The following is a 23,624-nucleotide window of genomic DNA, read 5'->3' as shown; positions in this document are numbered from 1 at the left end:
ATGTCATTACAACACTCGTAAAAACCAACCAGTATGTTCATTGCTAGTATTTTAGCTTGTAAAATACTAACACGCTGAATAGGAGCAAGGAGACCCAGAGACCCTAACCGGCCTAACTCACCTGTTCTTATAGAAAACGTTGTTTCTTTACGGCTGTCTCTCAGCTTAATTTAATAAGAGAGTAGACATTGCAGTTCTTTGCAGACATTTTCACCTAAACGTGGCAGACGCAAAATTTAAACTGGAGTTGGCAAAATTAGAGGATTTGTAAATGTAAGTATAAAGACGTGACTGCTTGGACGTGTTAGATAATAAAACATAAAAAAAAGAATAAATAATAAATCAATCAATGTAGTAGGTAATAACTAAAAAAACTAAAAAATTAAAACCTGTATTTTAGCCGATAGTTAATATTTCAGCTAAAATACAGTCCCTTACCAGCTTGCCCCCTCATCACATGGATATACTAGTCGTAATACTATCGTTTATCGGTATATTTATTAACACAAAACTTATTGGCGATTTTTGATATTGGGTTTATAATAATTATTAGAGGAAAATAGATACATCCAAAAAGGAAGGATAATGGTAAGTCAGAAAACTATGAGGAAAACTAGTTATTTCATAATAATAACACACGTTACCATATAAGATTTTCTTATTAAGAAGATAAGCAAGCTTACGTGGGCTTTACTTAATAGCTATAATTTTATTACCACTACGTATCAGTCATCTTGGTTAGTTACTACGTAAGCCAATTATACAGGAAGGTTGCTTACTCAACTTCTTTTTCAAACAGTAGTTCAGACATTGAACGAATACCATATTATAGTGGAGTATAGTGTATAGCGTTTAGAGTATTGTGTATACTAATTAAAAGTGAATCATATTTCATTAGTTTATCATTAATACTTAAGCGTCAATATTTCCAACATAATATCATCTACTTTACTGTCTATAATATGTCTAATGAACATAGTACTGTGTTAAATAGTTGAACGATGAATAATTAACTATCTATATTTTAAATATTATACATTATATAAAAATGCATTTTTTTCAGATCAACAAGAAACTTCTACCGATGAAAATTCATTTTTTTTTTTTATCGGCAGGTAAGAATATTTCTAATACATGAACATAAGAAGATTTTCATTATTGTCTTGACTAAGTGTACATTAAAAGTAAATTTGTGATCAATATATTTCTGATTATCAAGTTAATATTTTAACGTAAGCGTTACAAATGATTCTGTAAAACATAATAATAATTAGTTATGATCATTTTAAAATGAACAGTTTCAAAAAGGTCGTAATTTATTTAAAAATAATAATATCAATAAAAGCCTTCGTAGGGCCCTAGATAATAAACTTATAGGTACCTTTAAATTTTATAATATATGCAATTAAAAATTGTTGTAAGGCTTTTGAACAACAAAATTCAAATTTTTTTTTTATTAATGCAATGCATACTTTTTTAATTTAATAACTGTCATGAATTAACATCATAAAATAAATTAACGCTAGCATATTTAAATATTGATTTGGTATTATTAGTATCTAATGAATAATGATTGTAAATTAAGGTTCAATATGAGGTCCGTTACCCCGGCAATTACTAAATATATATAATAAATTAATGCAAATTATTATGTATAGGTTATATCATTTTAAGTAATTATTCTTAATTATATCCTAACTGTTAAGTAATTTGTAACCGAACTAAAAACCTTTGAAACAAAGTTTTTCTGTGGAAATTCCATTGTGACGTCACTAAAACGCGCTTTGAGGAAAGTTTGACTTGGAGACAACTAACGGATGAAAGAAAACCAAAATCAGAAAAAAATTTATTCAAAACTGAAATCGAAATCTGAATGATACAATTTCAGTATTAAAAATCGAAACTGAAACCGTGAAAAAATTAATAAATTTGTATAAATATAAGTTTAGTCATCCTTACAACCACAAATCATCATTTCCACATCTGACCAAATTCGTAATTTTAGAATCCAGTTTTTAACCATTAATTGTTAGTTCCTTAAAAAATTAAACTTGGTATGATACAAAATATTTTTTTATTTCAATTTCGAATACTAGTTTACATTTTTTATGATTTTGATTTTTCATCTTATTTTAGTTTATTTGCAAGTTATACTTTATTTAAGACAAGCTGTAATAACATAACCCTGGTACCACCACGCACAAACTTTTTTTAAGGGGTGCTGGATATTGTACAGGCTTACAAAATATGATTGCATTTTAGATATTATTAAATAATTCAACATTAATTTATTTCATGTTATAATTGGTAGTGATCATGTGACTGACCTCTTGGTATTATATTATTTTATTTATTAATGTGTGTTTAATATATACGTATACAAGTATTAGGTATACTTATTATAATTGTAATTTGCAGGTGCAGCTCCGATATTTCCATTCTTGTCGACTATCTTGAAGCAAAGAGGCTATTCGTCAATCATCGTCGGTTTAATCTTCACAATACTTTCATTTATTGGCTTACTAGTACGACCAGTCATTGGTGCCATCACAGATAAATACAAATGTCGCAGAGCTGCATTTATTTTGAGTATAGCAATTATGAGTGTATTTATAAGTATACTGATGTTTATACCGGGCTCAGACGAACAAACAGAAATAAATGACACGGATGTGATCAAGTCACCACTATTTTGGTTGTTTCTTAGCACAATTACCATATTTAAAATATCAGCTGTGGTAGCAATCGTAATGGAGGACACGATATGCGTTCAGTTATTAGGTAAAAAAACTTTTTATAATATTGTTCTTTTGGGTGTTCAATCTGAATCTATTTATACTAAATAAAAACGTTACCGCGAATAAAAACGTTACCGCGAATAAAAACCACAAGACACCTGAGATTATTGTACATTTGTCTTAAACATTTTTTTTATGCTACTTATGTCTATAGTTGTTATCGAGAAGTTTTGTGATAATAACGAATTTGCATCAATCTTTTTTTTATTTTTAGACAAAGACAAAACTAAATACGGCAATCAGAGGATGTGGGGCGCAATCGGTTGGGGCACTATGTCCATTGTATCTGGTGTGTGTGTAGACTGGTTCAGTAAAGGACTAGAATACAAAAACTATACACCTGGTTTCATTATTTCGTTGATATGTTCTTTTTTAGATATGTATGTGGTATCAACAATAAAGGTAAATACAAAATGCTTCGTCATTTTTTTTCGAAAGTTTAATGTCAGTTATAACAATTCAGTAACATTGATTTTATGGTTTTATTAAAGGTATTAACAAAAAAATTAAATTTGTTTTAGTATTTGTCTATATGTCTACGTATATATGCTACGGGCAAAGACGTAAATTAAGGAATTAATATTAATGACTATTGACTGGTCAATAACGATATTTCCGATCAAATTAGACAGATTTAGAATTATTAGACGATATTGACTAGGAAATAACGCCAATGTCCATTATTTTCAAGCATTTAAAAATATTTCATAGGCATGACAATAACTCCGGGCGTTTTCAGAGATAAATGATGAAAATGTTAAATCAATTCAATTCAAAAAACTAAAATTTATTTTAAACCGATTGTTAGGTGAACTCTAATTTTCGGTACCTAGGTACTTAATATAAGTTGTAAACAGTTATGTATGTAAAAGTTTAAATTATGTATTTGTACATTTTAATAATTAGAAAATAGTTGTAAAGTCAATCTATCTATAATCGGTACTAACAATAACATACTTTTCGACTTTAATATGTCAATGGTCGTACATTAGGTACATTTTAAGTAAAATATAGCCGTCTATCAGATACATAAGTAGTAGGTTTACAATATAAATCACGATGACTTATTTGTTATAATAATTAATTAAATAAAAATATGTGTACACACGCATGCCTACCAGCATATTGCATAGCATTTATCTAGTATCTATACCAGCGGTTCTTAACCATAGGTTCGCGACCCAATTTTGGGTCGCCAATAATTTTAAATGGGTCGGCTAAAATTTAAAACGTTGGTGTAATATTTTTATTTTTAAGTCTTATAAATAATAAATGAAACCGTTTTCGTAAATTTACAGTATTGATAATTGGTACAAAGAAGCTTATCACATTTATTCGTTTCCGTTAATGTCAACCGATAAAGTATAATTTATAGCTATGAGTTATAGTATTTGATAAGTTTTTGACCAGCATTTTTCTTAGAATCAATTATCAATGTTGAGAACGTCGTATGGTACTTATTCGTATAGTCGTAAGGTTAACGTCAACCTACCTGTACCCAGTGTGGAATAATCGTTAGCATTAGTATAATATTATTCGTAAATCGACTAATAATTTTGTATACCAATTTAAATTTAAACATTTATAATGAGCAAACAGACATCACTTTCATCTTTTTTTCATAAAACTTGTGGTAGTTAAAAATAAAGAAAATGAAATGACGGAATCAATAATACAAATAAACAAGAAATAGAGATGAACGAAATGCCTAGAAAAAAGGTAAAAATATTGATGAACTATTCATATAAACGCATTGATAAATATATTAATTATGGGTTTACTTATATAAATGAAAACGGAGTGGATTTGCCACAATTTGTTATTTGCGGTATTTTACTAGCAAATGCTTCTTTAAGCCGAATAAACTAATCCGGAGTTTCGACATTAACTACAATCAAAACCAAATGAAGAAATAAGCTTGATTTCGAACCCACGATGCGTATTTCACTTACTAACTCCATAGAAGCTCAAATCGATTCATTGGTGAAGCAACATCAAGACCAAAGAAGTCATTAAATTCTTCATTATTTAAAATAAAAATTATTTAAAAAATATATACAATACAATTATTAAAAGAAATGTTTATTTTTAAATATAATGTAGTTAATATTATAGCCTGTTATTAGTACAAGTAATATGAGTAAAAAAATTTATTAAATTAAGAGGAAACACTTAATTTATTAATTATTTTACAGAACGTTCAAACCACGGAAATTAAAACTGGACCATCCAATGTTCAAAAAGTATTGACTAAAATAAGAGTTCTATCATTTCTTTTTTGGGTTGTCATATATGGAATGTTACTTTCATTTTTATGGTATTTTCAATTTTTGTAAGTTGTACAGTCAATATTTGCATTGTTAAAATCTTAAAGACCCATTGGTGTTATTATAATGTGTGTGAAATTTATAATATTAATTACGTTAACATTAAAGGTATATGGAAGACATTTCTAACATTTACCACCCCGAAACAAAACCGTACATAAAGACCATCCAAGGATTGTCGTTGACCATTCAATGTTTCGGTGGAGAAGTTCCATTTTTCTTCCTGTCCAGTAAAGATATAAAGCGTCATTCTCATCAACATAATATAATGCACGTACTATTACGATAATATTTTCAACGGTACAGATTTTATCCTCAAACGTGTGGGTCACATGAACGTGTTCTCTTTGATGTTCTTTGCATTCGCTGTCAGATTCTACCTGTATTCAATAATTACGAATCCCGTTTGTGTATTACCAGTCGAATTACTCAATGGTATAACTTACGCATTAGCGTACTCTGCTGTCATTTCGTACGCAGCAGAACTAGCTCCCGTCGGTGCTGAAGGAACGCTCCAAGGGATAGTCGGAATGGCCATGGAGGGAATAGGTAACCAATATTTTATCGTGCACCTACAACAAAATAATATTTCTGATTTTAGATACCTAATAAAAATAATTTTCTTTTAGGTGTTCCCATCGGTAGCTTCATTGGTGGTTATCTGTTTAATCGTTTTGGAAGTATTTCTTCGTTCAACATTTTCAGTTATATTGCTTTAGCAGTATGTGTTATTCAAACAATTTCCAATCAGTTAATAACTCGATTTTCTAAAAATGACATTCTTAAAGAAGAAGTGTCTAATTAGTTATACTGCTGATCCTAAAATATGATTTGATTATAATGGTAAACGACAAAATGTCATTCAAGTACATGTTACATACAATTTTAAATTACACTTTATAGTACTAGTATTTCATATTGAGATTTTTTATAGTAAATTAAATAGAAAAGAAAATGTTTCAATTGATTTACATAAAATATTTACTTTTTAATAATTTGAGTAATTGTTTTTTGTGTATAACTTTGTGACAAAATTCAAATTTGAAATAAGTTTACTTACATGTAAATTGTAATATTTACTGGTAAACGTCTGATCATTACGGTCGTACCACAGAATAGAAACAAGTTAAATCCACCCAGTATTGCCTATTTGCCTCACAACAAAACCATTTTTATTTCCCGTTTTATGCTAACGGAATTGTAATGGTTTGTTAAACTGGTAAATAGGAAAGTCGATATTTTTTTTTATATTTTACTGTTATTATTTTTTAAATTATTTTATTACTTACTAGCTGCGTTATCTGACTTCGCTCGGGTTGCAATTAATCTATCGTCTTCCGTGTTGATTCAGTTGATATATATATATAATACAAATACAACTGCATAAATTGATTTTATGATTTTTGACATCACAGTTCTAAACATATTTTTGAAGTAAAGACAAAATACTGAAGGCAGATGCAACAAATGCTTAAAAGCCGACGTAAATGAAATGTTATTAAAAGATTATCAATAGTCTTTAAATGGTTAATATAATTTTTTTTTATTTTACACAATAATATATACAATCTGTACAAATTATGCACAATTAGCATAATTGATAAGAGTTACAATAATATATTAGTACGTGAGTAAGAAGCCACCCACTAGTGGCACTTTACTGGGAAAAACCTAACCTAACAAATATATTTGTAAAAAATTGTATAATATTCCATATTTCTACTAATTTTAATAATACTTACTAACAAAAGATATTCAATTTTCGTGAGCCAAGACTAAATTCAATGGTGACCCGCCTTATAAGAGACACCTTATATAAACACACCTCCCGAGTTTCAAAATAATCTATTGATATAACTTATATTGAAAACAGACCATTAGTTTTTAGCTCACTGTGACCAAACCAACAAATAAACACGTTTTTTTATATTATAATAGATTATGATTTTATGAATTTTGGGCTGAAATGTTTAAATGCAAAAAGATTATTCATAAATACAAAGGTGCATAGTTCAGCGTTAAGATGAAACTAATCGTATGAACTTTATCAATGATTGGTAAAATTGGTTAATCTCTATAATATTCAGTTTAAAATTATGATTGAATTCTTCAAACTCATTTAAAAACAATATATATACCTATATGTGTTTTACACAGGCAGTATTAAAATGACTGCCTTAAAATTCAGTAATATATACTTTTTGCTAACGAAAAGACAATTATTTAGTTCTAAACCAATTTTATTTGTATGGCATTTAAAAATAAAAACCGGGGAAGTCGCTCTGCTGTGTTAGCAGTGAAACAAGTTAACACCAGCGTTTACGTAACGTATTAGTTCGATACCCGGCGACTAATATAATATTAAACTATTTTATGAAAATAACGTGATTAAAAATAATATATTATTATGACGCAATTTGAATTAAATCCTATACAATAACGAAATAAAAAAATCAGTAATCCTTGTTAAGTGTAACCACATACTACTCGCGTGGATTTATGTATCTGTAAATACACTTACAGAACACACTCTTACTCGCATATATACAGAGAGACGAATTGCGTCGTTTAACTGTGTAAACTATTCGTATATGGGAAAACGGTGCGGTTAATTAAATGTTTTTCGAGAAACATAGATTTGTATTGTAGATTTTCGTTGGTTTTATTGTCGAATGGCTAATATATTTTATTTAAATATAAAATTTATATATTTGCGTCAAAAGTATATTGACAAACACTAAATTGTAGGTTAAGTATACTAAATAGGTAATCTATACAAACTACAACATTATAGGTACCTAGGTTTTAGTATGGGAAACGATTACTTATAAACGTTATATTATAATATGATGATTGATGGTGTATACTATTGATTATTTAATAAACAACAATAATTAAAGTATTCAACTATCTTCTTATATTAAAACGTCAATATTTCTCAGTTATTCTAGATATCTATAGGATTCAAATGTCCTATTAACACTTTCAATATTGTGACAAAATAGTGAACTGAAAAAATAATTATTCATTTCCAGTTTAAATGTAAACATATATTTTCAAAATGCCTCTTTTTCAGATAAACAAGAAACTTTTACCGATAAAACTTCATTTTTTTTTTATAATGGCCGGTACGTATATAATATACGATTGTATAAGTTTTTAATGCTAGTATGCCTGGTTATTCCTTACATACTTTTTATAATCTTAAAATGCCATCACGTGCATTTTTCTGTATTTAATATAGGGGCTTCTTCTCCGTCATCGTGTAATTTACTCTACTAAAAATATATTTAAATAGGCTTAAATATATTTGTGCTTAACACGAGTTAATTATTTAAAGCAAATGCTTCAAATAAATTCTGTAAACCACAGTAATATTATTCTATTTTAAATGGTACCGGACTAATTTCATTATTTTTTACTCTATACTTGTATCCATTTGTAGCCTTCTTAAAAATGTTTTGACTACCAGCAGGTTTATATAAAATGTATATAAGTATAATAATAATAATAAGTATATTTTAAATTTTAGTTTTTAAAACTGGCTTACACTTTTTCCGGTTTTGGTATGCTATCGTGTTTCAATTATCTGCAAATCGAATTTTCATTACAAATTTTCGGTTACAACTTGTATTATATAATTATTATTACAACTTGTGTTGTATGAAACATAGACGAAACTCTCAATGTTATATTATATTATTTAATTAGATCATGTATTATGCATGTTTACTATAAGTCTATATTCTATAACCTTAATACATAATATTATTTTAAAATCCATTTTAGTTAAATCATGGTTATAAAATATTTAAATCAATTAAAAAATATATAAACTTTAATAATACTATATACTTACTTGTAATTTTCAGGTGCAGCTCCTATACTTCCATTCTTATCGACAATTTCGAAGCAAAGGGGCTATTCACCGGTCATTGTTGGTTTAATCTTCACAATTCTTCCACTTCTGGGCTTATTGGTACGACCACTTATTGGTGCAATCACAGACAAATACAAATGCCGCAAGTCTGTTTTCATTTTGACTATAGCAATCAGGTGTCTAATTATAACTATGCTAATGTTCATGCCGGGTTCGGCCGTCAAAATAGAAATGGATGACGCGGATGTGATCAAGTCACCAATATTTTGGTTATTTTTTTGCACAGTTACTTTATACAAAATAGATTGTAATATAACAACTGTTTTGGAAGACACGATATGCATTGATATATTAGGTGAGAAAACATTTTCTAATATTATTGTTCTTTCGACTGCTTGTTCGTTCATCCAAATAAGACAATTTATAACAACAATAATTTGTTATTATACGCAATGTGTATCCATCAAAATTTAGGATTAGATCAATCGTTCTACAAAAAAAGTGTCTTTAGACAGAAAAATAAAATAAATAAAAAATACACATCATTATAAAATCTATTGATAAAATGTATTGTTATAAAATACGATTCTGTGTGAAGACCAACAGATCGCCAGCCTATGATATTAGTATATTACATTATTACGAAGTAGATATATTTGATGATATTATTGTGATTAAAGTAATTTATTTTACTATTAGGCATTAGTACCTACAACTGTAGGTTAAATTTATTTTTGACAAAAAAATTACATTTGAAAATGTCATAGTGTATATAAAATATAACACTTTTTTTTGCTAATTGTGATCCACTGTTTTGGTGAAAATTCTGAACTCACATTCTTTTTTCTATATTTAGGTGAAAACAAAACTAAATACGGCCATCAGAGGATGTGGGGCGCAATCGGTTATGGCACAGTGTCAATTGTATCTGGTGTGTGTGTAGACTGGCTCAGTAAAGGACTAGACTACAAAAACTATACACCTGGTTTCATTATTTCATTGATATGTAGTATTATAGATACATACGTGGTATCAAATATGCCTGTAAATATAAATTGTTATTGCATTTCTTATAACAAGTCAATTTTTCCTATGTTGTTATTCAAAATTGTAATAATTACAAATTAGAAACACTAATTTAATATTATTAATAACTTATACGATAATGTATTATCGCTTTAAGAAAAGTGCCGTACATAGACGCAAATAGCGTTTGAGATTTGGGGGCTAAAGCCTTACTTTGATAATATTGAATAAGCTCAAAACAATATGTAGGTAATGTTTGGGAGGGCTATGGACATTTTTTGGATGGGGGGGCTATTAGCCCCCCCCCCTATTTGTGCCAATGGTGCCGTAGTATAATACGTACATGTAATTGAGTAATTTTGTCATTTTAACAAATCTTTCTAAGACCTAAAGACTATAGAAGGAATTCATTTCATCTCCAATAAATAAACTAAAATTAATATTAAATGTTTTATAGTATGTCCAAAACCGGGAAATTAAAACTAGATCATACGATATAAAAATAGTATTGACTAAGACAAGAGTACTATCATTTCTTTTATGGGTTATGGCATATGGAATACTATTACCATTTATATGGCATTATTTATTTTGGTAAGTTGAATAAAGAGAAAGATGTGCGCTTATACTAATTTAAATATTCGTCGGTTTAAGTATGTATTGGATTCAAATTAATTATTTTTATTATGTTAAAATTGTAGGTATATGGAAGACATTTCTAACATTTACCACCCCGAAACAAAACCGTACATAAAGACCATCCAAGGATTGTCGTTGACCATTCAATGTTTCGGTGGAGAAGTTCCATTTTTCTTCCTGTCCAGTAAAGATATAAAGCGTCATTCTCATCAACATAATATAATGCACGTACTATTACGATAATATTTTCAACGGTACAGATTTTATCCTCAAACGTGTGGGTCACATGAACGTGTTCTCTTTGATGTTCTTTGCATTCGCTGTCAGATTCTACCTGTATTCAATAATTACGAATCCCGTTTGTGTATTACCAGTCGAACTACTCAATGGTATAACGTACGCATTAGCGTACTCCGCTGCCATTTCGTACGCAGCAGAACTAGCTCCCGTGGGTGCCGAGGGAACTCTTCAAGGCATCGTTGGAACAACTCTGGAGGAAATAGGTAATAATGGCTATTACAGTGGACAACTAAATAATATTTTTCTTTTTTTGACGATTAACAAATGATTTTGTTTTAGGGACGCCCATTGGCAGTTCTGTCGGTGGTTATCTGTTTAATCATTTCGGAAGTATTACTTCGTACAAATTTATAAGTGGTTTTGCTTTAGCAGTATGTATTTGTCAAATGATGGTTGAACGATTGATAAATCGTTTTTCTAAAAATGACACTGTCAAAGAAGAAGTGTCTTGTTCTAGTTATTTTACCGTTGATCCTAAATTGAGTGTTAATGATAATCTTATATAATACGATTTTTTTTTTCAATCCGTATAGATTGGTTTATTATGAAAAATTCTTCTTCTAACGATATTTTTATACACCTATAATAATATTGTATGTGACATTATTATTCTAAATTTAGTTATATAAATAATATAAAACAAAATTATATATTAACTTTATTCTTAAATTTGTTGTCTAATGACTTGTATTTTATTTATATTTTCCATATCATTTTCATTTTTTTTTTGCATACGTTTAACTAAGATCAGTTTTTTTTTTAAATGTCAGATTTTTCTGTTTTATCTTATAATAAACCAATAAAAAATTATTATTAGAATATTGATACTTAAAAATATTAATTTGTGAGGCATCAGGTAAAGTAGTTAGTTACATCAAAATAGTTCACGCAAGTCTACGCCTATTCGGATGGCGCCTGCAGAGAGCGGCCAGTGGGTGTCACTGGGATTTTTTTAATGAACAAAAAAATTAATGTATAATAATATAAACATGTGACTACCTATGTATGTATAACATAAATTTAATTTTGCACCCAATGAGCTGATTTTCTGCGAGCGCCCCTGCCCCCAAATTTGTCTGATCGCTTCCGGAAAAAAGTGTAAACAATTGTAAATAATTGTAAATTCAATCCCCAAATTTGTAAATTATCAGAAAACTTAGAAATCAAAAAACAAGTCAGGGGGTCAAGATCACGTAGTCCCCCGAATTTGACCGATCGACTTCGAACAAATTGTAATCAATTGTAAATTAATTGTAAATATTTTTAAATTAAATTTGCAAGTTTGTAAATCAGCATGAAGCTTAGAAATCAAAAAACAAAAGCCGGGAGACTACCAAGTTCACGCAGCCCCCGACTTTGGCCGATCGACTTCGGACAAATTGTGAATATGTAAATTGTAAGTATCAATAATAACTGCCTGCAATAACAAGGAACCCTGCAGAAGTTTTTACATTATTTTTTAGTATAAATTTCTTAATATTAAATATTGTACACTGTTTCCTTCTGTGATTAGTGAGTTAGGCAGTTGGGTGTATAATAATACATTTTTAAGTCAATATTACATTCTTTTTAAGTATTTGAGTAAACTTGTTTAGTTACTTTTTGAATGAATATATTCAAAAATTAAAATTAATTGTAAAGTAGGTACCTGATATTTGTTATAAAAAAATTGGCAACGGAGCTTCTAATTTAACTTGCAGTCGTACAAAGTAAAAATAATGTTCTTTGTAATTGTAAACCCAAAAAGGTAAAACATGCGCAATCGTACTCCACCTACAAAAATTCAGAAAAATCTTTCTGGTAGTTTTTCCGGTTAGGAGGGACAAACTAAAAATCACTTACCTACTAATTTATATTATAGTATAGATATTGACGTTCTAGTTAATTGTATTCCAATAAAAATAGTTTTATGTAGTATAGAATAAAATGCCTTTTATTACATTGTAACGAGCAAGGTCTTTAGACTCAATGACAACAAAACCGATAAAGCTAGTCAGATAATACGATAATTCTGATTAAGCTGAAAACATCATAGGAACGAAGCACCAGACACCAGTTAGACTTTATAGTTCTATAAAAATTAGTTATCTCATAAAATTATTGAATGGATTAAAATATTATATAGATGATGTATATTTGAGTAAGCACTCAATTGAACTAGATATTGTATCGACGATGATTTTATATTTATTCGCTTTGTAAACGAATAATAGGTATACTTACGAAGTATTATCGTAATCATACCATTAATCAGTGTATGGGATGGGTTAATACTGCAAAATCTTTGAATTGGATTTTATTGATTTTTTTTTATGGATTGTGGTTTGGATTTAAGTGTTACACTTAAAGTTTGTATACTATACGATAATTATAGTCTATAACACCTACGAGTTGACGAATTATAATTTCTGAAGTTTAATGTTTTGAAACGTCGCGAAATCATAGTCCGCGGTGGCAGTCGATATCACTGCATCGTTCCTGTGATCGTTTGTACGAAAAGATAATTCGGGCGCGATGGGATTTTTGAACGTAAACACAGAACTGTTGCCCATAAAGGCGCATTATTTTCTTTTCGACGCAGGTGGGTATTGTATTCATAAATTGCGCGAGTATTTCATTTATTCTTTTTAATTTAGTTTTGATTTGAAACCGCGTTGAGTTATGCAGACATAACTGCGAGCGCATAAATATAATATTATTATAGAGAGAAATATGTCTCGTGTGGGGGCAATCTTACACCACATCTTCGGTATATTATTTATCGCGTTTCAAATTTTCGCCGATCTACAACCATATTGGTGTGTACTCGTTCAGGATGCTGTCAACACTCAAAATGTTATCTATGGTCAAATTATGTTGGTTTAGTTTACTAAAATAAAAAGTATAATACCTTTACGTTTACTTCATAATATATTTTTACAGTACCTAGGTGATTGCTGTAATAGATAAAAACTCTGTTTTTAAATATTTTAATCTCAAGTTGTATGATATTATGTCTTCAAAAATAATACAATTTTAATCTTTTTTTTACAAATTATATTATACGATTATTTGAAATTAAATAAAAATTATAATTTAATGTGGCCTGTAGGAAGTCTTCTTCTTTTAGATAAAAAAAATAGTTAACAATATCTGACAATTCTACAAGGCCTGAGGGCTGAGAACTATTCCTGTGAAATCCTCTTTTTCCGATATAATACACCTATCCCCTTCCCCACCCTATAATAGATATGTGGCAGTAGATTAGTGGGAAAGTGATGTAATTAAGGGGATTCCATACCGTGATTTTCTGTTTTTGTCTAACACACGCGTGACATAGGATTTTTGACGGATTCTTTGCCAAACATATCAATTGATCTAATGAAGTGATGAGAATTCTGAAAACAGATTTGAATTCGTCGTCAAGTCTACTTGAAATCGACTTTCCCACAATTTTGATTTTTTGATTTTAGCTTCTCCAAAAATTGAAATACAAAAATATTGAAATACTCTTTTTTAATATGACGTTTTCTGGAATTTGAGGTATAATATCAAAAATGTGGGAATGTCGATTTCAAGTAGACTTGATGACGAATTCAAATCTGTTTTCAGAATTCTTATCACTTCAATAGATCAATTGGAATGTTTGGCAAAAACACGTCTAAAATACTATGTCGCGCGTGTGTTAGACAAAAACAGAAAATCACGGTATCGAATCCCCTTAAGGTGGCAACGAAAATATGAAATATAATTTTCAAATTTTATAGAATTGTGGAAAATTTTAAAAACCGGCCCTGGGCCCCTTAATTATGATTACATATATATCGTCTCTTCCGCCGGTTTGATACAGAATACCTCATTAGTCATTACTGCTGTTATTTATATTTTTAGAATCTCAGCTGTAATTTATACTTTGTAAACAACCATTACCGTAACATAGACGTAAAAATGTTATGCCAACATTATATGATATATACAAATGTCAAATAATTAGTATTGTTTCTATGGATTTAATGCATTAGATCTTAAAATCTGGAAAAATTCACTAAAATCCCTCATAAATGCATTAAAATAAAAAACGCCGTATGAAATGCACAGTAATTCGTATATAATTTATCGTAATAATAATTTTAAAATATAAAATTTTATTAAGTGTGAAATATTTTAAATTAAAGATTTTAAATTATTAAAAATATCGAATAAAGTAATAAAAAATGATCGAAAAACATGAAATAAATCAAAAAGGTAAAAAAAATTAAAATGACATAAATTGCAAAATAAAAGTTAAACAATTAAATTAATTAGTACTTATAATTTATAACTACAACTTTGTAGTTCTGTTTTACATTCATAGTAATCTTAAACTAATACATTTTTCGACAAAAACAAAGACTGTCCTAGTTATAATAATATACCTATCCATAATACCAATGTAATAGTTATAAAACTGTATAATAATAATAACTACCTATTTCATTAATAAATTAAACACATAAATATACCATAAGTATACTTAAAAGTAAAGAAAGTGAAATATTTTAATTTTTTCAACATTTCACTAGCGACATGACCGGTTTTTTGAATTGTTAAAAATGAATCGCGTATGCGTCGGTTTTTCCAGGAAATTCGCCCATCAACCCATTCCTGTCGACAATCGCCAAGCAGAGGGGCTACTCACCGTCGGTGGTCGGTAACATTTTCACGTTGCTGTTGCTGCTGAACATCGTAGTCAAACCGCTGACCGGATACGTCACCGACAGATGGAAGTGCCGACATTCCGTGTTTCTGAGTGCGATCCTCCTCAACGGACTTATAACGCCCATGCTGTACCTCGTACCTGGCGCTACATCTTCGGTGGGCGAGATGTCCGACGCCGAGGTCTTTGGCTCGCTGCAGTTCTGGTGGTTCTCGACCGTCGTCGTGCTGAGGATGGTGTTGTTCATGATCGGCGAAGTCCTGCAGGAGACCATCTGCATGAGAATCCTAGGCACGGTCACGATTAATAATAATGCATTAAAACATTTATAATTCCAGTTCCGAGGTATCGGGAGTGGTTGAGGCCATTTGAGGGGGTGGGGAGATATTTTGAAGGCACCAAACTACAACATTATGTATTATTTTTTATTTTTCTCTGATATGTCGACATGTTATTTTAGATTTCAGATGTAATTTGTTATAAAAGGTATATACTATATTTATACAACTATAGATATTTACGGAGATATTTATGTAATTATTTACTGTAAATATTTAAACACAAGCCTATCACTTTTTAATTAAAACTATTATTTATTTTTGTGTGTTCAGATATTTTGAAGTCATGTAGGTATATTTTAGGGAGAACAATTTTATATTATTATTTATAACTTAGAAATAGAAAATATATTATTGTCACACTAATTTTGAAAGCAAACTTTTACTATTTTTCATTCACTCTGATAAAAAACATCTGTTCATTTTTTAAGGTAATTTAGTCGAGTTTTTTTGCTTTCTTTTCATAGACTTTGTTACCAGTATTTTTTTAATTCGTGGATTTTTTTCCCTATTATCACCAGTGTCAACACATAGTTTATTTCAGCAATGTGTTTAATGCAATATTATATTATCATATTATATTTAAATTATAATAAGAAATAACTAATATTATCGTTATTATTTTAAATAAACTATACCCGTAGTCCATACACAAGAGATATTATATAATTGATATTTTTTTTCCTTAGGTGGAGACACCGTTAGGTTTGGAATGCAACGGCTCTGGGGTGCAACTGGATGGGGTATCATGTCTTTGGTTGCGGGGAGTGCCATTGACTGGTACAGCAGTGGCCTAGCACAAAAGGACTATTTGCCTGGATATTTGCTATCGGCGGCCTCGTTTTTAGTAGATTTCATCGTGGCGTTAAACTTAAAAGTACGCCCACGTATTATCTAATATCTTACAACAAAACAGTTACATTTTTTACATAATTTTAGACAATCTCAAACGTCGAGATACAAATTGAATGATAGTGTGATCAATGATCATTATTGAGTATAGGACTATAGTTGTAATAGTTTTAAGAAGGGGACTCATAAGTATATTAATTTTTTATCCTGAAATGTAACCACATTATAATATAATAGATAAAAAATGGTCACGAGTTTCTCGTAGTACACTGTACAAACATAAGACCATAGGCGCAAATTGACTAAATTTTTTGGGGGGGCTCAAACCCCCCTCCCCATAGGCCATATTGCTTAGTACCACAGAATATAAAAATTAGTCGTAATTACTAGATTTTGAACTGGGGGGACTTGACCGACATTTGGGGGGACTAAGTCCCCCCAAGCCCCCCTCTATTTGCGCTAATGCATAAGACGTTAAGACGTATACCTAATGTGTATTTGGGATGAAGCTAGTCTAAAACAATATAAAATGTTTTTAATTATAACCGGGTATATAATAAAGTTTGGTTCTTCTAAATTTACCCATATACATATCTTGTTAAATTTATGATGTACCGTTAATTATCGATACCTAGTATTTTTGGTATTTTCTATAATTACGTAAAATAGTCTAAAATGTTTCGGAAATTATCGAAAAAACAAAAATATTGTATTATACCTATCGATTATTAGTAATAAACTGGTAGTAAAAGAATATCGGATATCGGTTCCTTGCCCGGCCTTAGACCTTGGTATATTATAATATTAAACTATTAAAAGATACGGTTTTTATTTTTTATTTGTTATCATTCAGAAAATGTAACGTTTTGTTTTTTTTAAATTTTATTCGCTAATAACTAAAAGCCAACAAAAATAAACGAATAGACAAATATTTATGTAGCAAGTCTATATTATGTCGAAATTCTATACAAATTGATTATCTATAAGTTAGAGGCGGACTGGGTCGCGGGACATCTGGAACTTCCCCGGTGGGTCGCTGCTCAAAAATAATTTGTTATTATTATTATTATATATTTACAATAAAATCGTTATAAATACAAATCATAAATATTTTGTATTTTTGTATCATCACGCATGAGTGGAAAATTGTTTATATTAGGTGTTTAAGATTTTAGATTTCGGTTCAGCTGGTTGTCTACCTCCACCCCCGTTTGGCATCAATGTATCATCAGAATTTATGCTACAGGTCTAGTTGACCCCCGCCCAGAAGGCAATTCCCCCGCCACCCAGGTTTAGTTGACGCCCGCCACTTACATCTCTCGTATTCTCGATGTTATAATCAATAATCAATAATACATTTTACATTTATGATTATACAGAAAAATTCAGGCGATCAAAATATCTTATCTATCGATATTATAGACATAGATAATAAAAGAATATCTTATATTATCTATGATTATAGATCGATGTTATAAAATGTATAATATACTGATAGACTGCAGAGTGTAGATAAAAAAGGTACGAGATCATATTATACGTTAGGTATTCGTGTGAAATTCTCTAATTGATATTTTAAGAATAATGTTTGGTAAAATCCGTGCAGTAAAATTAATAATATAAGATAGGTATAATAGCGGGTGCCCTAAATAACATTATGGACTACCTCAGTTATTCAGTCGTCGTCATCTGAACAACAAAAAAAAAATGATACGATGACTACGATTTATTTTATTATAATTTTTTACTTTTTATTTTACTTATTACGGTTTATTAATATATTTTTATTTTGATCGCCTGAATTGTTCTGTATTATCATAAATGTATAATAATTATTGATTATTGATTATAACATCGAAAATACGAGAGATGTAAGTGGCGGGCGTCAACTAAACCTGAGTGGCGGGGGAATTGCCTTCTGGGCGGGGGTCAACTAGACCAGTACCGAAATTATTATTTATAACTAAGGCCCGGATTTAAATATAAATTGCATTTTTTAATTAATTTTCTAAAACAATGCTTTCCAAGCAAAAAAATTGTTACATACATCAACGAATTGAAAAATTTAATTTTTATTTAGCATATTTTTAAAACTTGATTTTTTGAGTTTTATGTTTTACGGATAATTGCGTGATACCCAAAAATTGATTTCCGTTTGTGGCGCGTGTACATAATTATTTCGTTGTTTTTGATGTAATATAGGTACCCGAAACCGATGGACCGACATCAAACGTACTCGGGGACGTGAAAGTAGTGTTGAAAAACACTAAAGTATGCGTTTTCCTTGTTTGGGCAACGGTCGGTGGAATCTTCACGGCGTACGTTTGGTTTTATTTTATCTGGTAAATATGTGCATACATTAACATATTATATAACTAGAAAAACATTTTAAATTTTAATCGGACCAAAGTGCTACACGCGTAACCATCCACTTTAATCTATATGTTATAGGCTATAGCACGTGAATAAGTGTTATAAAATGATTATGAGGAAGTTAGGTTTATTATATATTTATATATTCCCATAGTTATCTAGGTTTCAAAAGTTAATCGTTTTAGTAACATAAATACTAAGTAGGTATACCTACTATCTCATATATTTATTTTACAACAGAACGAGCAGTGGCCTAATAAGTAGGTACAGATAACAAAATATATTATATTACTCACATAAGAAAAAGTAAATATAAAAATTAAAATTTTCTCCAAACAAATATGCATGGAAACCAATTTAAATAATTAGAAATGAGTAATGACAAATCTACAATGTCAATTCGCTAATTCGCATCATCCCATTCCTATCAGTATTATAATATATAAACGTTTGAGGTACTCACTACAAAGTATATCCAGTGGCGTACTTAGGCCTGGGTCATCGGAGCCCCTAAGGTTTGACCAAGTTATTACATTTTAAAAAATACTGAACATTTTTTTTAAATTTAAATTATAATTATGTTGAGTATAATTTGATTTGAAAGTTAAAACACTAAAAAAAATGTCCTAGAATCACTATTTAATAATTCATATTTTATTATAATTTAATTTCCGTGATAATAAGGAGCCCGATGCCGGTTTATATAAAATTGTAAAATTTGATTGGTTTTACAGAACAGTATCATTATTCCCGTAGTACGTATTTTTGTAGACAAAATTATATTGGCACCGGGCTTCTTCTTCTTCTTCTTATTTCCCTCCATAAGTTTCTCGCTACGCCACTGAGTATATCAAAATTAATATTTTTAATATTATATGTAAATATGTACATGATACAATATTGAATACGGTAAGTATAAATACGTGTCTATTAAATACATTTAAAATTTTAAACCTGCACGATTAAAAATACAAGGGCTAGAGGCGTAGAACAGTAATACAAAATTCCTCGCATAAATATAATTTGAAATACCTATATATAATTAAATATGGTTAAGATTAAAAATTTTTTTTTTAATTGTCTTAACTATCCGTGAGACTGTTAAATAATATTTAAAATTAATATAAAACAACATTGGTCAATTTTCAAATAATTAAAATGACACTATACATTTTTCTTAGGTCATAAAAAGTAAGCCAAAGTTGAAGATGTAAAAATAAAAATGGTGCTTTACTCGTCACATCGTTTCTTAAAAACAAATATCTTAAGATTATCTAAATTAGTGCAATTTAATTGAATTCTATTTTATAGGTATGTTGATGATTTGGCTACAATTTATCACCCTGAACGGAAATCGATATTAAGCTCAATCGAAGGATTTTCTCTTACTATTGGGTGTTTAGGTGGGGAAGTTCCATTTTTCTATTTATCTGGTAAGTATACACTTGTATAGCTATGTATAGCCATAATCCAGATTACTAAAATTTAGGGAACATACCTACTCTAATGTAAAATACATAACTTTTAGTAAGGTTCATTAAAATTGCTAACCAACAAAAAAAATTATATTCATATATAGGTATATCAGAGAATTAAAAAATAGAAGTTCTATGTATTTTTTTATTTTTCATAATTTTGTTTGTGTGTTTGATCGTTTTTGTAGAAATAAATGTTCATACAATTTAAACATTCTGGTGGCCATGGTAAACATTTTTATTTTATACTGATGTTATAGACAAAATAATTATAAATTACTTACTACTAATGATCACCCCGTGTGTTTATTATAGCCAGAGGGTGTTAAATTCGACAGCGTTTTATTATTTGTCGTTGACAAGGCACCTGATATTATGCGGTTAAGTTTAAAAAAAACGAATTTTGTCACATATTTATTTCATTAAAAAGTACAAAAAAAAATTTCCAAACATATAGGTGCTCTGATATTTAACCATGAGAACATTTTTTTTTATAGTATTCGTTTCTAGTTATGACATTTAAAGAAAATGATTCCATATGTATAGGCACATCTATTGATCTATGCTACCTCCACCAATAATAACTAGGTGGAGTACATTAATTAGTTTTATATTTATAATGAAAAATAAATAAGTATTATTTATTTTTTGTAATAATAATGATAATATTATTCAGTAGTTCAACTTTACTTCTTTAGAACAAAAGATGTATTTTAAAGAAAATATTTGTTATAATCCATGTTGAGTATACACCGATGAATGACACAATATGTAAACATAAAAATCAAAAGACTTGCAGTTTTCTTTTCATCCTTTTACATTTCAGGCCACCTGATCAAGCGTACCGGCCATATGACGGCATTTTCGATATCATTTGCCATGTTCGCATTGCGATTTCTCTTGTATTCGATCATTCGAGACCCACTGTGGGTACTGCCTGTAGAGTTTTTAAATGGTATCACGTTTGGATTGAGCTACATTGCTGGAATATCATATGCTGCCAAAATTGCCCCTGTCGGTAGCGAAGGTACAGTCCAAGGGTTGTTTTCGATGGCGTTCCAAGGATTCGGTTCGTTACTTTATTCTATATTCAAATTCTAATTACCTATACAAGGTGATCCAGTGTCTACCTTACATTATTTCGAAAAGTAATAACTAATAACGAATGAAATTAAACATGTATGTTGTCCTTAGATCATATCATATCTAATATGTCGTCATTCAAAAAAAGTAAACAAACTTTAAAATGATTAAAATACATTTAAAAAAAAATACTTTATGCAATGAATTATGTAAAAAATAATATTTTCAAAAAACTTTTGAAAATAATGAGCGAAGACAGTAAGACACATCAACGGATCATCTTAAAATATTATATTAATAATTTATTGATATCATAGGAATTTCTTTTGCAGGAGGTTCTTTGGGTGCACTATTAGCCGGTTACACATTTAGCAATTTAGGCAGCGTAATGGCTTTTCGACTTATCGGTTTCGGCGCACTTATAATGTGTGTCATTCAAATAGTCGTTAACTACTTTTTAAATCGGAATGAGAAATTAATTGCATAAATAAGAGAATCAAAACATAAATATCGATAAGGAAAAAATGTTTATCATACATAAGTAGACTTCAAATTGAAGAGGATCTAAGAGTACCATACACAATCTTTATTTCATACCTGTATACACTGTCTAATATTTGCAAACTATATGATGCAAGGCCGTCACTGTGTGGGGTCCTGGAGCCTGGACTCCCCCCTCTGACATTTTAGATTCTGAGCGGAGTTGTATTGGTTTTACAATGATGTGTGTTTTTTTCTGTCTGTCAGCAACATTTTGGATAGTAAGCATGCTTCGATTTTTGAGATCAGCATCTTTTCTGATATAAAAGTGAACGTAGTTGGTTCTTTTGGGAGGTCAAAGTTGAAAATTCCAAGAAGTTTTAGAAAGCGTCGAGAAAAACTACCGACAAAAAAAAACCGCTAAAATGGGATTTTAATTTCTAACGCTGTATTTATCACCATAACAACGAATAAGGAATAATAATATTATAAGGACTACGCTAACCGCTCAGAATCGTTTTTCGTATACCATGATTTATCATTGTATTCAAATATAACACATCCATTACAACTACTGTACAGCAGAGCGGTACCCACTTGTCAACCTTTTTTTAAAAGTAGAATGTAATATAAGCTGTGAATATTGTTGTTGACTACTGCATAAAGTATAATTTTATACTTTTGTAAAATCAGTAATAACGAGATTATAAAGAGTTTTTAATTTTTATATTTTAAATGTAAAAATGATGAATATTCAGTATCTATATTAAAATAATTTGGAAACATGAGATTAAAAGAACTACCTTCCCTTGGATTTTCCCTGAAAACACCACAAGAAAACAAGAGACTGTCATCACTCGTCTCAGGATTGGACACACCCATATGACCATATACACACCAAGACCTCATAAAAAGAGAAGACCCTCCCAGTTTGCACCAGTTGCGGAACGTCTCTTACCGTCAAACACATTCTCTCAGAATGCCGGAGCTTTGACAAGGACAGAAGAGATGCTGACCTGCCTGACTAGTTCTCCGAGTCACTGAACCCAGACCCACGCAACGTTAAAAGTATCTTAGAGTTTATCTATAATTCAAAACTAGTTAATAAAATTTAAAAATTTATCTATATCTAACATGTAACCTTTTCCTGTATAATGTATAAGAATGTAAATTAATTAACCAACACTATATATAGTATAGCGTATGTAGTGTATAACAATGTAAAATAATTTCAGTCTACAGCTAGACTTGTATATTTTGTCACTATTTGTCAAATTGTCTCGATAATTTCTTATTTACCTGTAGGTATTATCTATCTTTATCCTTCTGTTTTGTGGAGTGTCACAGGCCAGTGGGCGCCGTCTCCTCAAAGTCGTCA

General features: G+C 29.7%; 1 protein-coding gene and 1 long non-coding RNA gene across 5 annotated transcripts; one reads left to right on the top strand and one right to left on the bottom strand.

Annotated features, from left to right (window-relative positions):
* The first annotated feature begins 145 nt into the window (after positions 1-145).
* On the top strand, positions 146-23,521 carry LOC132948100 (major facilitator superfamily domain-containing protein 6-like). 4 transcript variants are annotated; one of them, XM_061018414.1, is made up of 8 exons: positions 146-273; positions 1,064-1,115; positions 2,419-2,781; positions 3,013-3,200; positions 4,994-5,130; positions 5,234-5,355; positions 5,432-5,674; positions 5,755-8,183. In XM_061018414.1, exons 2-8 carry the CDS (start codon positions 1,085-1,087, stop codon positions 5,928-5,930), a joined length of 1,260 nt encoding a protein of 419 aa, XP_060874397.1. In that variant the 5' UTR covers positions 146-273; positions 1,064-1,084; the 3' UTR covers positions 5,931-8,183. The 4 variants fall into 4 exon arrangements, 3 of the variants coding, with proteins under 3 accessions (XP_060874397.1, XP_060874395.1, XP_060874396.1); XM_061018412.1 differs by lacking the exon at positions 146-273 and adding an exon at positions 8,998-9,134 and having other exon boundaries at positions 311-1,115; positions 5,755-5,968; XR_009664995.1 differs by lacking the exons at positions 146-273; positions 1,064-1,115; positions 2,419-2,781; ... (2 more) ...; positions 5,234-5,355; positions 5,432-5,674 and adding exons at positions 8,998-9,360; positions 9,862-10,049; positions 10,489-10,625; ... (2 more) ...; positions 11,250-12,366; positions 15,571-15,706 and having other exon boundaries at positions 5,931-8,253.
* Positions 11,025-12,898, bottom strand: LOC132948104 (uncharacterized). Its single transcript, XR_009664996.1, has 3 exons — positions 12,813-12,898; positions 12,619-12,743; positions 11,025-11,160 (listed from the first exon to the last, which is right to left on the bottom strand). It is a non-coding gene; the product is annotated as an uncharacterized LOC132948104 (long non-coding RNA).
* Positions 23,522-23,624: the final 103 nt, after the last annotated feature.

Source organism: Metopolophium dirhodum, chromosome 7 (genome assembly GCF_019925205.1).
Source record: "Metopolophium dirhodum isolate CAU chromosome 7, ASM1992520v1, whole genome shotgun sequence".
Taxonomy (NCBI): domain Eukaryota; kingdom Metazoa; phylum Arthropoda; class Insecta; order Hemiptera; family Aphididae; genus Metopolophium; species Metopolophium dirhodum.
This window is presented reverse-complemented; position numbering and strand designations above follow the sequence as displayed.

Coding starts and splice junctions, on each gene's coding strand:
- LOC132948100 (XM_061018412.1), top strand. CDS start 1,049: ATGCATTTTTTTCAGATCAACAAGAAACTTCTACCGATGAAAATTCAT. Junction 5,356..5,431: donor TCCATTTTTCTTCCTGTCCA/GTAAAGATATAA, acceptor TCAACGGTACAG/ATTTTATCCTCAAACGTGTG. Junction 5,675..5,754: donor AATGGCCATGGAGGGAATAG/GTAACCAATATT, acceptor ATTTTCTTTTAG/GTGTTCCCATCGGTAGCTTC.